This window comes from Barbus barbus, assembly GCF_936440315.1.
Source record: "Barbus barbus genome assembly, chromosome: 25".
Classification (NCBI taxonomy): Eukaryota; Metazoa; Chordata; class Actinopteri; order Cypriniformes; family Cyprinidae; genus Barbus; species Barbus barbus.
Genome location: NC_136753.1, coordinates 6762096 through 6777426, shown reverse-complemented (window position 1 = coordinate 6777426; position 15331 = coordinate 6762096). Strand labels below are relative to the sequence as shown.

The window sequence follows — 15331 nt, the reverse complement described above, 5'->3', positions numbered from 1 at the left end:
AATGTAAATTTTAAAAGGGTCTGTTGTATGGCAAAACAGCCACGAAAACTACATACGTGGCTTTTTAAAAACATTTTATTAAACTTTTAAAATATCACTAATATTAAATATTATAATATTTAATCCTTCAGTCAATACAACAAAATTAAAAAGCACAACAAATCCCTATAAATAACAAAATGATGTAACTGTATTGAAACTTGTAAATTAATGTCAGACATCCAATGTTTCATTTGTTTTTGAAGATGAAGAGGGATCTGTCTGCCCTTGGCAATTTTTCTGGAAAAAGGTTAAAAAAAAAAAACAAACACATGGAATTAGGAGCACTTCTAATATATTAGAAAAATATGTAATATTAGTGAACAAGATAATAAATTTACCGTATGTTTACCTCAGAGTCCAAGTGGAGTCCTGGAGTTCACTGCATCAATTCCCATTCTTCAAGGCAAAACAAGTTAACATGAGAATATTATGATTGTATGATTCACAATGACTGACCAGTGAATTGAAATGTAGCACAAAATACCATAACTAATCACGAGTTAAGAGAATTGTGTAGTGATTTTTTATTTTGATGGCAAAAACATTAGTACTGTACACTGTGTGTAAGATCTCACTGTAAAATCTCATGTATGTCTGAACAACATATGTGAACAACACTAGGTTTCAAAATGAATAAAGTTCAGTTGAGGTCCTGCTGTAAACTAGAGACAAGACTTACCTAAGCAACTGGTCCAAATAATTTCTGATTCGTTTTTAAATGTATAATTAAAATAAAACAATGATTTTAAGTTGGTTTTTATTTTTTATTTATTGGTATTGTTACATTGATGACTCTTACGTGTTTAAGGGGGGCAGATTTACAGGACCAATCACAGGCTGCACTGCTGGCTGATGAGTCCCACCTTGTCCTGCTGGCATCAAAGAGGGCCAAAAAGAGTAGCCAATTGGAGGAAGAGGTGGTACCTGGGAGCCGTAGTGATGGTGATGATGGACAGCCCCTCCTCTCATTATTGAATGTTGAAGGTCCTAAACAACATCAAACTTAGCATTGTAGCTTATTACTACATATTTTGGAATATCAACATTGTTTAATCAGAATACAACATCTCTAGATGGTTACCTGCCCTGAATGTGAGGTTAGAGGTGTGATTTGACTGTTGCTTCCTCCTGGGTACATGGCCATTGGCGGAAGAGCCTTCAGCATCATATTGTGCATGATGATCTGGTGCATCTGTGCATTCTGCATTAGCATCAACTCCACCATGTCTGTCATCAGAATAATAAAGTAGAGAACTTTTGGCCTAGCATAAATCTTAAAATGTAGTTTAAACAACATTTAGTACTTCATTCTTATCAGCTACTGCATGCAACTTCAAACACAGCTACACTACTGTTCAAGATTTTCTGTTTTTAATAGAAGATTCTTATTTATTAAAGTTTATAGTATTTATTTAAAGATGCAGTCAAAAACAGTCATGTAAAATTATATATATAAAAAATATATATTTCTATTCATTACTCCAGTCTTCAGTCTGATTCTTCCATTATGCTTGTATTTTTCAGGATTCTTTGATGAACAGAAAGTGTGAAGAACAGCATTTGAAATAGAAATCTTACATAACATTATAAAATGTCTTTAGTGCCAGTTTTGATCTATTTGTCCTTGCGAAATAAAAAATGAAATCTTTCTGACCCAAACCTTTGAACAGTAGTGTATTTGTTAAACAATAATCTTATAGTCTTGTAAGTGCTCTTTTGTTGGAAAGTACAGGTTTAAATGTCCTAAATGTCACTATTATTTATGGCTTTTTTGTCTTAGTATACAATAACGTTTTTCTGCTTTTGATGTATACCTTCTTTAATACTTCCTGATCTGTAGGGAAAGGTTTGTGGAGGTGGGATCTGTGCTATGAGAGGCTGTTGCTGTGGTAACTGCTGGATAATGGTGGCTGGCTGTTGAGGAACCTTGTGGAAGGAGAAATATAAGTTAGAGGGCCAGCAACATTGTACCAGACACATGCACACACAAATTGTTTATGTACTTGTATATTTTGGAAAAGCTATAAAGCCATTTAATTGAACTGGAATAGTAAATGTAGGTATTCTGTGTATGATTAAACCAGTATAACTACAAGTGAGAAAACTTTTCATACGGTGTGTTGAATGATTTGAGGGAGGTGAGGGGCAGGAGGAGGAAGAGGAGCAGGTGAAGGTGCAGGAGGTGCACTTTGGTGGATATGGATGGGAGGTACAGGTTGGAGTGGCCCAAGAAGAGGTTGATAATGATATTGCCTATGAGATCCACCCCATGTGTGAGGCCTTCCCAGATCCTCCATCATATGCTGTTCCTGGTGCATGCATATAAACATACTCAAATGCACACTAATAATTGTGATTTACATAAAAAAATATTTCTATTGACTATTACGTGACACTTCAAGATTGCCTTTGGTTTAATCATCTTAAAAAAGCTAAACAGATGCTCTTTATGTGCAAAGAAGATTTTAATATCATCTCTGTCAAACATACCCTCAGTCTCTGTAGGAGGTTTCTCTTCCGTCTCAGAGCGCTGTGTAATGCATCTGCCTGCCCATCATAACTTCCTGTGGAATCAAAATATAAGACATTAGTCATATATGTTGTATTCTGCATTTTTGGCATGCTCGGCTGTTTTTGTTTTAATTCCATGATAGGTTTTATTAAGGCTTGGTATACACCATTGAGAGGATTACTACTGAATAGAAAACTGGGATTCTGCCTGACAAAATTTTTCAGGACAGAATTTCAGCCAGAGAGTCATAACACAAATAATTTCAATCATTTAATATTATACCTAAACTACTCTCAAAAATCAAAAAAGAAAAAAAGTGGAGTTCACAAAAATTACTACTGTCTCTGTACTTGTGGAAAACGCTGAACCTTCTCTTTCAATGTTGTCATTTCTCTCATTCTGCAGTCTCTAAAAAGGAGCAAACAGATGATATAATACGTCTTTTAATTGACAAGTTTGGTCTCATGATATTCTGTTGTCAACAAAAGAGAAAGAATATATCATGTCAGTTATGTATAACTGAGAAATATCGCATTAAACCAACTTACCTTTTCCAACATTTTCAATCTGAGCCTTGTCATTTGGTCCACAACTGGGTCTGCCATTTTAAAAACACTTTGTAGATATGTTTATTTAATTATTGTCCATGTTTGCTGCGGAAGCGTGTCTGTTGTCAAAACAGATCTGTGTTGCAGAGTTCTTTGCCCAACCCTCAAGTTGCTAAGTTACATTAGAAATCCAGACAGAGGCTCTTTTGTTTATGGTGCACCCACAGCATTCTACAAAAAAAAATAATAATAATAATAATTATAATAAATGGACAAACATATTGTTCATAGTTTCCAATTAAATATTTTGAATTTGTGTTTTAGGAAAACCTCAAAATGTAATCATAGAAGGGTTATGGAAAGCTTTATTATTATTATTTGACATAAACATTATGTGTTTTGATACCTTTATACTCCAAATAAAAGGTTATGATTATATTTATCATCTTATATTTATATATTTATAATCTGTTTATTATTTCTTACTTATAATACATATATTATCAAAGTGTATTACATTAAATTGGCATAACATTTACAATTTATGAAATTTGGCCTTATATTATGAGTGAAGAAAACAACTAACCGTTTTTACTGGTTAATCTTATCCACCCGGGCTTTTACCCGCGTCTTTCATTTGTCAATCACAACCAGTATCGGAAACACGACTAACACAACAAATACAGAGCCTACGTAGGATGTCATTTCTCTCTATCCTGCTCCGCAATAGGCTCTAGAAGTTGTCAATCAAAGGGTCATGCTTGCACACCCTTTCTAATTGGTCATTCAGGCCCAATGCATTTAAAGGAGGGCGTTTTGAAAAAAAGCAGGGTATTTCTGCAACAAGAAATCTCATTGGCTGGCAAGTTCACATCCTCTGTTCTAATAGGTTCACGCAGACTGTCAATCCGATAAGGGCGGGGACAAATACACTTCGCGGCCATGTTGAAATTACACTGACAGTTACTCCTTAGGAAAATCACAAAACATTGCGAAAAATTCGTTTAAGGAAACACATTTCCAGTCTGACTGGCGCCCCTTGAGTGTTTCCTTCATTCCCATGAAATTCCTCGATCCAGGAAATGGATCAGGATGAAAGGCAGAGGAAATTAGAGGCCGGGCGAGCAAAGGTAAGCGCTAATATTAGCAGAGTAAGTTAACTTTACATTGGCTAGCAGTGAGTTTAAATATTGTTTTGTTATTCTGTATGTCTGTAATTATATCAACTACCACATTTATTTTTCTTGCTTTTATTTGAGATGTACTTGTTTTGCGGACCGCTACAGATGTCACAGTCACTTCCATTGTTCTTGGTGCACAATGTCTTATTATAAAACTTGTTTGTATGAGGAACTACTCAGACCGATTCAATTAATCAGTGTATCTGTGCCTGACCTTATCATAATTCAGTGTGCTGAGTGTTTTATTAATATCATGCTATAGCCATAATGGACAAAATGAGGCTTGAACCCCAAATGTCTTCTGAGTGTACCTCGTTCATTTGCACTGGTTCTCAAAATCTTCTTCAGCTGGAGCGTTTGAGCTTTTTTTAATTGCTAATGTGTAGCTTTGGGTATTTGTTTGATTTGAGTTTAAATTTGGGGTAAATGTGTGTTGGCTTTGCGGCAAAAACTTATTTTATGCTTATGATGCTGTAAATAAAGTTCTATTGCTGAGGAGAACCTGATACAGCTCTGTCTCTAGGCAGGATCAGTGCAGCTCACAGGTATCTATAGTATATATTTAGCTCAAGAGAGCTTTTACGGGAATTGCACTTTATCGCAATGAGAGTGGCATCTTTTTGTTTGTTAGGTGTTTCTTTATCTCCCTCCTTTTAAAGGACAAACGCTTCAAATGATGCAAAAAGCACAATAAGTGGCTGCATTCATTAACTAAATACTTTCTCATTGTTGAATGATGATATTCAGCCCACAGAAGAAAACTGCCTGTTATTTATAAAGAGACCTGCAGGAGGCACCATACGATTGAAACCTCAACATTGCAAGGCTGGATTTCAGGACTCATTAAATATAAATGTGTGGTTGTTTATTCACCCAGTTTTGTTTTGAACCTATATTGTTTTTTTTGTGGACCACACAAAAGTTTAGTTTATAAAAAAGTCCTCTCTCCTCTCTTTGCCTCGGCAACGTTTTTTTCTTCTCACAATCAAGCTTATATTTTCCATTTAAAATTTTATTAATATAATATTTGTCTATAATATATTTATCTCTCATTTGAACCAAACTATAAAGTCGCTCTTGGAATTTCAACAAATCCTCATCTACATCATGCACTTGCTCTGAGTCTCTAGATCCATTCTTGTCAAATCCTGAATTTCATCTTGTAACTTCAACCACACGAAATGCATTAATATTCAAGCATTTAACATTAGTTTATGTGATGCATCTGGATTGTTGTTTGTTAGTTGTTAGGGTAATTTATCTTAAAGATTAACCTGTTCTAACTGGTTAGCAATCAGCTATCTGCCCATAGCACAGCTTTGCTAACATCAGTTGCAAATGTTCTTTTAAAGTAAATCTTCATTGTGTTTATATTTAATTCAGATATGCACACCATTTTAGTGACCACTGGATGCTGAATGATGTAGCCTGAATATTATATGTAAGTCACTTTTCTAGATGCTGTTTGTGGCTTGTGGTCCCCCAGGCTCTCTTCATATCAACATCTTATGTGATTTGACGGTCAGTGGGCGAAGCACAAATTGATTCCTTGCATGTTTGTGAAAGCAGGTCAGATGTAATCCAGTGGAATAGCCTGCTCTTGTGTTTTTTTTTCTTTTTCAGGTGTATTCATACTCGGATCTGGGTTAGAGAGTTAGTTCAGAGAGCAGCTTCATGTTAGGTCACAGTATGCATGTTTATGTGAAAGGTTTACGTTGTATTTGCTCCTCCTCCATTTTTCCCTTTTCATTTGGTTTTCAGTGGGTTTTGCAGAGCACATCATTTCATTTGGTGATCTTAATGTTTCCAGAGACCTGCCCAGGAATCATATGGTGTTCTGTTTGGTTGATGGATTGCTGTCATGTGACTAATTGAACAGCCTTAGGGGTTATGCTGATGTTTGTTCATACAAGCGCCATTGTCATATTTGGTCCAGCAGGGCTCATTTGAGCTTGCTTTTAATCTGGAATAAGCTTCTTAAGGCAGCTGTGAGAAACCATCTCTTGCAGAATTGTGTGTGTTTCAAGCCTCACCACATTTCCATGCTTGACAATCAGGGATTCTCCAAAAAAGGAAGAAGATGATTATTTTTAGAAGATGAAGAGCCCATCGTTTTGGAAATCAGCTTTTTAAACCTGTTTTTCTTGCTGTTGTTACATTATGGACTAAACCAACCCTTGAGATGATGTATTTGCCTTATTTTGTTTGGTCTATTCATGCAATGTCAGTCGTGCAGGAGATGCATCTGTTTGACTGTTGATATGGCTTGTGTTTAAAGCCCAGCACGATGCTGATTCTGTGTACCTGCTATCTCATCCTGATGTACGTTTCCCTCTACCTGTCTCTCAACCTCTGGCACAGCTTGCTCACTTTAGACAGCAACGGGCAAAAAGCGAAAGTTCGGGCACACAGAAAAAGACGCCGAAGAGGAAAGGCCAGACTGTCCAAACGAATGAACGGGCAGCGCAAGAGCGCCACCTAGAGGAATCGCAGACAGACGATTGTCATGGAGAGATCAACAAGGAATCCTCAGAGGTGAGCTTTTAATTTTAAAGGGGCTATACATGTTAGAATTTGTCTTAATCACTTTTTTTTTTTTTTTTGTCAATGTGGGAACAGCTTGTAACGATTTCCTGGGTTGTTTATGAAAGCCTGTAGATTGATTTTTATTTCAAGGAGTCGAGACATTTTTGCCAGGAAAATCAAAAAGTTGTGGCATTTACATGCGTGTCTGAGAGCCTCGTATCGAAATCTTATACAATGTTTAGATTAATGTTAAAAGAGCTATTCTTTACTGTAATGTCAATATATCATGCAAAGAAAAGGGATTAATTTAAACCATAGTCTTATAGGCAAATTTATATAGTCTGTTGTCTCAAGTATACTTTATGATAAAATCACAACAGTGTAATTTTAATAACCTCATCTATCGACATGATGCCAGTGAATTGAGCTTGTGTAAACCTATCCACAACCCTATGATGCTTTCTTAACCACTGTTTTCTCACTGCTGTCATTTTCGTTTTTTATTTTGTTACTGAGCAAAGAGCACAGTACATATTTACATATTAATCGAAGCGTCACTCTTATCAGATGGGGATGGTATCTGGATGTTCATTAACAGCATATTTAGACTTTTTATTTAGTGTAATCATGTTCAGTTTATTGTAATAATGTGTGCAACAGTATGAGTGAGCAAATAAGTTGTAGTTTTGTGACACCAGTCAGATGCAACAATCACAGTGATGCAGTATAAATGCTTTTTTTCTTAAATGCCAGATAAGTTTAGTTTTTATCAAGGTTCCTGATCTCTAAAATGGTTTTATTTATAACGGTTCTAGAGCTGTAGAAAATGGTCTTTATATACTGAAATATGGCACACGCATATTTATGATATGGTCTCTTTAAGAAGTGGGTCAGTTTACGCTTTCACTTCATTGACTTTGAGGGCTTGGATACTTGTTTATGTGACGTTTTTCTAAAGGGCATAACGTCTATAATCACTAATGTACAACATCTTTTTCCAGTCATTTGAGTCAGAATATTAATTCAACTGAACATTGAAAAACTTCTTAACATGTTATTTAGACATTAAGCCTGCAATGTCACATGCAAATAGCCTGTGCACACCAATTCAGAATATGTCAAATATATTGCATGTATATTTGTGTTCCCCATCTGAAAATAGGTCAGTTAGCATAACACCGCTAAGGGCAATGTAGTCATGGTAACTAGAAAATATTCATGTTTGTCTGAACGTTTAGGCATCACTCAGACCTGATGGCACAGGCAGCAGTGTTCCAGAGGTCCATCAGTGCAGCAGAGAGGATGATGAAACTGATTCCCAGGAACAGAGGTCCTCTTCTGGGTCTCTGGCAGAGTCAGAGCTGCCTGATCAGGCAGAGGACGAACTTGCAGAAATGATTATAGTTGCACATAGTGGCAAAGAACAACTGAAGGTAAACCATTACCCTTTAAGGAGCACACAAGACCGATTTTACAATTGCAGTTATATTTTTCCATTGCTTTCATGCATGTTTGGTACATTTCTGCCCATGCATGAGATCAGAAGCATAACAGGCACATTAGCCAAAGATAACATTTAATAATAACATTTTAGCAATATTTATTTGTTTGCCAATAATTAGTGTATATTTTTATATATATATATATATATATATATATATATATACACATTTATAAATGCATGCAGAGGGAAAGGAGAACCAATTACATTTCATGAATGAGGTTAAATGTATCCTCATTCCGTCTGTTCACTCCACTCACGGATTTAAGGATTATGATTTCTTGCTCCAGGAAGCCTAGATTTTTAGGTGTCAAATTGTTTGTGCTTATTCTATATAATGTAACTCATTGGCTAGAGTCCAATTAAAAAAAATAATTGTGGTTGTGAATGTTATTTACAGATACTTAAAGCATACTGTTGGAATTATTAAATTGTTCACATAGCAATTACAGGCTGCAGTGGAGAAACGGAATGAGATCATATCACAGCTTAGTAAGAACCTGCAGGTGGCGCTGCAGAGCAGAGACCAGGTGCAGCTGGAGGCACAGCAGCTCACTGGTCAGATTCAAGCACTACAGCAGCAACTACAGCAGGTAAAGGTCATACATTTATTAAAAAAGAAAAGTTTCTCTATCTTGCCTCTAGTCCTCGGCACGGATTCATTAAAACAGATTTAATGTAAGTGGAGTACTTAATAATGTAGTGATAGTCAGATTTGTGATTTTTGAGAATGTTTGGGTTGGAAAGAACAAATTAGAAAAATGCTGGGCTCTGTTAGATATGAAAAATGATGACTGGTGTTGACACTTTGCTAACAACACCCCCAATCCTCTGAATATAGACCGTCTGAAATGTCTTGTTTCCCTAATGGTCAAATGAACAAAACGTGTTCGTTCTTAGTCCCCAATTTGCAACTAAATAAGTCTAAATGAATGAAATGTAATACTACTTGCAGGCTAAAGAATATCTACGTAGCAAAAGTCAAGGGTGTGTGGATCTGACCCTGGCTGTTCAGAATCAGCTGCATGTACAATTGGAGGAGTCGCAACAGGTTAGGACATGTGTCTTTTTAACAGTTAAGCTTGTCGTTTGAAGCAAAATTTGTTTTATCAACATGTATTTGTTCCATTTTGTTTTTATAGATGACCAAGGAACAACAGTGCCTCTTGGCCCAAAAAGAAACTGAGATCACAGACCTGCAACAGAAATTGTGTGTCATGGAAAAATCCCTCTCTCAGCTTCAACATGCCTTCACCCAGAGAAGTGCTGATCAAAAAGATCTAAGGCTTGATGAACATGGTGGTTTAGATTTTTCCATTATGAGCCCCCTGTTCCTGGATAACGGTCCTGACTCAAACTCTGAAGCTTTAATGCAAAGCCTTAGAGCTGAGCTAGAGGAAGAACGTAAGAACAGCCAGCGAGCTCAAGAAAAAGTAGAAGCATTTCAGGTGAGGGTACGGAGTCTGGAGAATGAGAAGACTCTGATGGAAGCTCATCTGGCTGCTGTTAATGAAACACAAGCTCAGGAAACCCAGAAATATAAAGTAGAGAAAGATGAACTGAACCAAGAAATGGCTAGACTAGATAACCTTGTGAAGGAGCTTCAAAATCATCTTCATGAAGAGGAGGAGACAGGACGACACATGCGTTCCAAATATGAAGCTGATATTTCCAATTATGATCTAAGGCTTCAGACTCTGGAGGAGGAAAGGGAATTGAACGTAGCCCAGCTAAGCGAAGCTCATGAGGCTGCCCTTAGTCACCTGCAGAAGGAGCACTCTGATGAGATCCGTCGTATCCAGGAGCTGCTAAACCAGGCCCAAAGTCAAAATTCTCATCATGATGTTTCCAAAGACTTTGGTGCAGATTTACCTTGGAACAAAGTCTCCAAAGAGCACTACAACGAAGAGACAGCCACTGAGAATGCTGTCAGAGACCACTATAGTTTTGACATCTTTGCAGGGGGTTTCCAGGATGTTCTTATGGAGCGTTACTTGGCCTCTGAAGGGCCTCAAGAATGCTCATTAATTGAAGAGAGTGTGGAGGAACATAGCCTGATGGAAGCCTCTGGGACTTCCAGGTTTGAGCTAGATAGTGAGGTAATTTTTCACGCTTCAAATGTCACATCGGATGGTGATAAGTCTGAGCCAGAACTGTCTGTTGTTAATGGCACTGAAGTGCCCCAACCTGATGAAATGTCCTTCATTGATGCCCAGTGGCAAAACTCAACCTCGGTCATTGAAGAGCTGAATGAGAGCTCGGGCACTATGGACTTGGCTAAAGAGCTTCTGATCCAGCAGTGCCGAGACCTGTCAGAGCAGTTAGAAGAGCGGGAACGACAGCTTGAAGTTCTTCAAGAGGAGGTTCGGCACTCTGCTGAAGAGGTTGAGGAGGCACGGGAGCGTTGGAGCAAAGCTTCGGAGGAGCTGGAGGAAGCTAAGTGGGAGTTGGAGATGGAACGTGAGAAAAGAATTCAGTATGAGGAAGTTATAAGCCAAAAAATGCATGAAGAAGACAACCTCAAGAACATACTGAGTCACCTGCAGATCCAGGAACAGATGCAGCATCAGGACAATGAAAGATTAATGCCTGACAACACTGATTCCAATAAAACCTCAATCTTTTTATCTGTAGAGAAGATGTTAAAGGAACTAAGGGAGGAAAATACCCAATTGGTGCTAAAGCTCAAGTGTCAGGAGCAGCTAGTGAAGGATGTCCATGAACAGAAAGCAGCTCCTGACTCTATAAATAGTGACCTTTCATCTTTGCAACCTCAGAGAGATGAATTTCTACTTCAGTTGGAGCAACAAAAGGTAAAACACCAAGCTACTTCAGTGCTGCTTGGTCAAAGGACCCTGCAGGTGGACCAAGTCAATAGTGAGTTTCAGCAGCTCAAAGCTGAAGTAGTGGAGAAGGTTAGACAGTTGCAGAACTTGGAGAAAGAGAAGACAGACCTTGAGTCTAAACTAATGTGCCTTAAAGAGAACCTCACCAACATGGAAGAGGAGAAAGCTACCCTTGAAAGACGTCTCCAAGCTATGGAGGACCAAGCAAAGAGCATGGAGAAGGTTCTTGAATCAGAACTGAAGAACTTTGAGGTTTGAAACTTAATTGCTCTTTTGAAATATAGCACATTTAATTTATAAGCTATAGTATAAAGCAGGGGAGGGCAAACTCGGCCCTTCCAGGCCACTTTCCTTCAGAGTTTAGCTCCAACCCTAATCAAACACACCTCAACCAGCTAATCATTGTCTTCAAGACTGCTAGAAGGCTACAGGCAGGTGAGTTTTATCACGGTTCGATCAAATCTCTGCAGGAAAGTGGCCTGGAATGGCCAAGTTTGTCCATAATGTATAAAGTATAGTGAGAATGAACGAATGCATAAATTTGTTTCCTCTGTTATCAGAATGTCAAAAAAAAAAAGAGTATTTTATGTATACGACACACAAATGTGGTCCTCCAGCTAACTCGTATCTGCCTCTCTAGCACCAAATTGAATCAAAGGATGCAGAGCTCAAGGAATTCAAGGAAGCACAAGAGAAGGCAGAAGAGGAATACATGGAGAAGGAGAGTGCCTTAATGAAAGAACTCATCGTAGTCAAACAGTATCTAGAAGAAAGACAGAAGCAACATGAGGAGGAGAAGAAAATTCTGCAAGAGAAACACCAGAAAGAGGTGAGAACCAGGTTGTGACTGACTATGGGAGAATGTCCATTTAAAAGGATAACAAGTGTAAAAGACGCATTGAGTGAAGATAACTGAAAAGTTGTGTAATTAAGTGGTTGAAAGGTGTTGCATGAAATTGTGCATACTGTACATAACAGTTGATATCTCATGTTTTTCCTACCTCCAGGTGAAATACTTGAATGTACGTTTTGAGCGTGAACTTTCCGAGCAGTCTGCTCATCTGGAAGATGAGCAGAAGAGACAGATCAGCATGATTAAACAGGTTAAACAACCTATTACCTAATTTTATTTATGCTAGCAATGTGACAACACCTCTAAATGGATCAGATGAATCTCTTAATTCGTATACACCGTTCTTTGTCGTAGGTCTATGAACGAGAACATGAGAGGGAACTGACGCAGCTGGCTGCCCAACATAGTGAGGAAATTGGCAGACTTAAAGATGAGCTCTCCAGGGAGCTGCAAGACGGCCTGGAGGCTGCACACCAGGCTGAGCTACTCCAAACACAAGTACGTGTTTGATCTCAGGATTTTTATTTGGGTCCTGGGGTATGTTTTGGAATGTAATGCTGACATGCTGCTCAATATATAGTGTTCAAAAGTAAAATTCTGAAAGGAAGAAATTAATACTTGTACTCAGTTACAAGGATGCATTAACTTGATCAGAAGTGAAAGGGATAAATTTAAAATGTTACAAAAGATTTCTATTTCAAATATATTCCATGCTTTTGAACTTTCTATTCATTAAAAATCTGAAGAAAAAAAATGTATCAGAGATTGTGAGACTGAAGACTAAACATAATGGCTGCTAAATTTTTTAAAAAATATATTAAAATGGAAAACTGATATCTTATTGTGTCCTGATGATAATATTTTATATTTTTCATTGTATTTTTGAACAAATAAATGCTACCTTGGTGAACATAAGACTTTCAAAAACAAACAAACAAAAAAAAAATCTTACCGACCTCAAACTTTTGAAGAGTAGTGTGTATTTTTAATAGTATAAGAAATGGAATGCAGCACTGCAGTGGTATTTTAAATATTTACATAAATTCTTCACACGTTTTTCTACTTAATATTAAAGTATTGGATGCATTCTAATTTAATTAAAAAAACAATGCATGGAGCTGCATGTGTTCCCAATTGAAGTGTAACCCCCACCAATTAATGTAAATTAACATCATGGAAATGTAAATGCCTTTTTCTTGGGCAGTTGCCTACATCTCTAGAGCAGCATTAGCACAGGAGCTCAGCAGCTGGCTATGACCTCTGTGTCTCACAAGAAGTATGTGTGCTGCATTCCTAATAGCAGTACAGCAATATGCCATTCTAAACATTACCCATATTTTAAATGCTTTCCTTCAGTTATGCCCTAACCACAATTCCACAGTCATGTTGGTTTGTTTTACTGTTTATAATCAGAGCCAGCACAACCTGGAGCTTGAAGCCTTGCGTCTGAGTTTGACCAACTTGCACACTGCTCAGCTGGAGCGTTCTCAAACCAACATGCAGAAAGATAAGGAAGCGGCCCTCAGTGAGCTGCAGACCATGTTACGAGAGAAATGGGCACAGGAAAGCGCCATGCTGCAGACCCGCCAACAGTTTGAGCTGGAGCGAATCCGGGAGCAGAGCCGAGAGCAGGAGCAACGAAACCAACGAGTGCACCAGCAAGAGATTGGTGAGGGTTTGGCTTGTAGTTTAATATCAAAATGTTATTCTTTGTAGTATTACTTTATAACTGTGACAATGCAGAGGGATGTGCGTTTGCTCAAAGTATGTTTGTGCATTTTTTATGGGTATGTTCTTTCACCGTATAGATAATCTAAATCAGGAATGGGAGAGGAGAGTTTTGGAAGAGAAGTGCTCAGTGGAACAGTTGCAGGCCTGTAACCTAGAGGTGAACTTTTTACTTTTTTCAAAGGACAAACATCTTGACCCACTGAGATATTGTGGCTTGCCAAGAAATAGGTGTGAAACAAATTTGTGCAGTGTGATGTCTTCTTTTCTCCATAGGATCTAAAGGCAGAGTGGCTCTTGGAGGCTGAGAAGGTCAAGAAAGAACTCCAGAGTCAATTAAATGATGTCCATCATAAACTTAGTGAGACCCAGGCGGCCCTTACTAAGGCTGAAGTAGCTCTCTCAGAGACACAGGGTAGGCTAGAAGACCTGCAGCATTCCAGGGATCAAGACATTAAGAATCTGGAAAAAGAGCTCAGCCAGGCCTTGACTGACAGAGATGCTGCTGCACGTGAGTGTCATTTAGGGCGCTTTCACACTAGCACTTTTGGGTCAGAGTTTGGTTCGTTTGGATGATGTGAACGCTGTCTTCCGACCTCGGGTGCGCACCCGCGAACCGTACCAGAGTCCGCTTAAAAAGGGTGGTCTGGGGTTTGGTTCAAGGGAACTCTGGTACGGTTCGCTGCTGATGTGAACGCAGTCGTACCATATCACAGAAGTGAACCGGTATTAATTACGCATTATTTGATAAAAACGTGTGTTTGTGTGTTTCACTCACTTTCCTGACGAGCGTGACTGACGCGCTGCAAGCAGAGAGCTGTATGTCTCATCTCTGTTCGGCTTCAGCGTTCTTTAGAGCATTTGCAGTACATTCGTAAGACAGACGTAAATGCTTTATGCATTGAAGCTTTGTAAACAAAACAAATGGTTAAAAAACTTAAATATATATAAGCGCAAAGAGCAATCTCATTCATTTTGCCGCCTTCTCCCAACGCAACGGGGTAAACAGCTGCTGGCTTGATGACGCAAACGAACCACGGTTCAGACCCAAATAAAATATGAACGCAGTCCGGAGGGGGGAGCAAATTAACTCTGTTTTGGACCACGAAATTGAACCAAGTGTGAAAGCACCCTTAAACAATTGTGTGAACTAAGCCATATTGAAAGTGATATGTTTTGCTGTCTCAGTTTATGGGTGTTTTTACAACTGGCTTGTTTGACGTGTTTGTTTCAGAACCCAGTGGTTTTTCTCCTTTAGTTTGGTTTAAGCATTTGCGAGCACACCATAACAAGTGGTTCGATAACAACTGAACAACGTGGGCTTGACTCAATTGAAAACTCTGCAGTAGTTCAGTTGTGGTGAAAGCATTGCAGCCCAAATGCATTTTGAAACCAAGAAGAAAGTGCAACATTGTAACAACTGTTTCAGACCGACGCAAACAATCAGCAGGTCTGAAATTCCCTACATTTCTGTCCTTTCCCCTTCAGGTGCAGTTGAGGAGTTGGTTGCATGTCACAAGGCGGCACTGCAGGAGCAACAGGAACGTTCTCGAGCCCTGGAGCAGAGAGAAAAACAGTTGACGCAAGAGGTACC

The 15331-nt window shown here is 38.4% G+C and overlaps 2 protein-coding genes across 2 annotated transcripts in view; one reads left to right on the top strand and one right to left on the bottom strand.

Moving 5' to 3' along the window:
* Positions 1–58: 58 nt before the first annotated feature.
* LOC306844983 (uncharacterized protein C21orf58-like) lies at positions 59–3901 on the bottom strand. The gene is made up of 10 exons (XM_079377456.1): positions 3689–3901; positions 3103–3333; positions 2905–2962; positions 2533–2606; positions 2157–2351; positions 1857–1968; positions 1124–1269; positions 842–1029; positions 392–438; positions 59–279 (listed from the first exon to the last, which is right to left on the bottom strand). Exons 2-9 carry the CDS (start codon positions 3157–3159, stop codon positions 393–395), a joined length of 876 nt encoding a protein of 291 aa, XP_079233582.1. The 5' UTR covers positions 3160–3333; positions 3689–3901; the 3' UTR covers positions 59–279; position 392.
* Positions 3902–4015: 114 nt separating this feature from the next.
* The window catches only part of LOC306845469 (pericentrin-like), a 40116-nt gene continuing 28800 nt past the window's right edge, over positions 4016–15331 (top strand). The window contains exons 1-13 of the mRNA XM_079378302.1: positions 4016–4232; positions 6645–6818; positions 8048–8242; positions 8754–8903; positions 9266–9361; positions 9453–11408; positions 11797–11985; positions 12164–12259; positions 12364–12507; positions 13423–13678; positions 13818–13897; positions 14014–14248; positions 15226–15326. Coding sequence (XP_079234428.1) covers positions 4185–4232; positions 6645–6818; positions 8048–8242; positions 8754–8903; positions 9266–9361; positions 9453–11408; positions 11797–11985; positions 12164–12259; positions 12364–12507; positions 13423–13678; positions 13818–13897; positions 14014–14248; positions 15226–15326 — 3720 coding nt within the window. The 5' untranslated portion in view covers positions 4016–4184. The remainder of the gene's footprint in view (positions 4233–6644; positions 6819–8047; positions 8243–8753; positions 8904–9265; positions 9362–9452; positions 11409–11796; positions 11986–12163; positions 12260–12363; positions 12508–13422; positions 13679–13817; positions 13898–14013; positions 14249–15225; positions 15327–15331) is intronic.

Bases quoted from the DNA above. Each gene is read 5' to 3' on its own strand.
- LOC306844983 (XM_079377456.1), bottom strand. From the start codon at position 3,159: ATGGCAGACCCAGTTGTGGACCAAATGACAAGGCTCAGATTGAAAATG. The intron at 1,969-2,156 runs GTATGAAAAGTT...TCCTTCCACAAG, and splicing joins CTCAAATCATTCAACACACC to GTTCCTCAACAGCCAGCCAC. The intron at 439-841 runs GTAAGAGTCATC...TTTGCCTTGAAG, and splicing joins AATCTGCCCCCCTTAAACAC to AATGGGAATTGATGCAGTGA.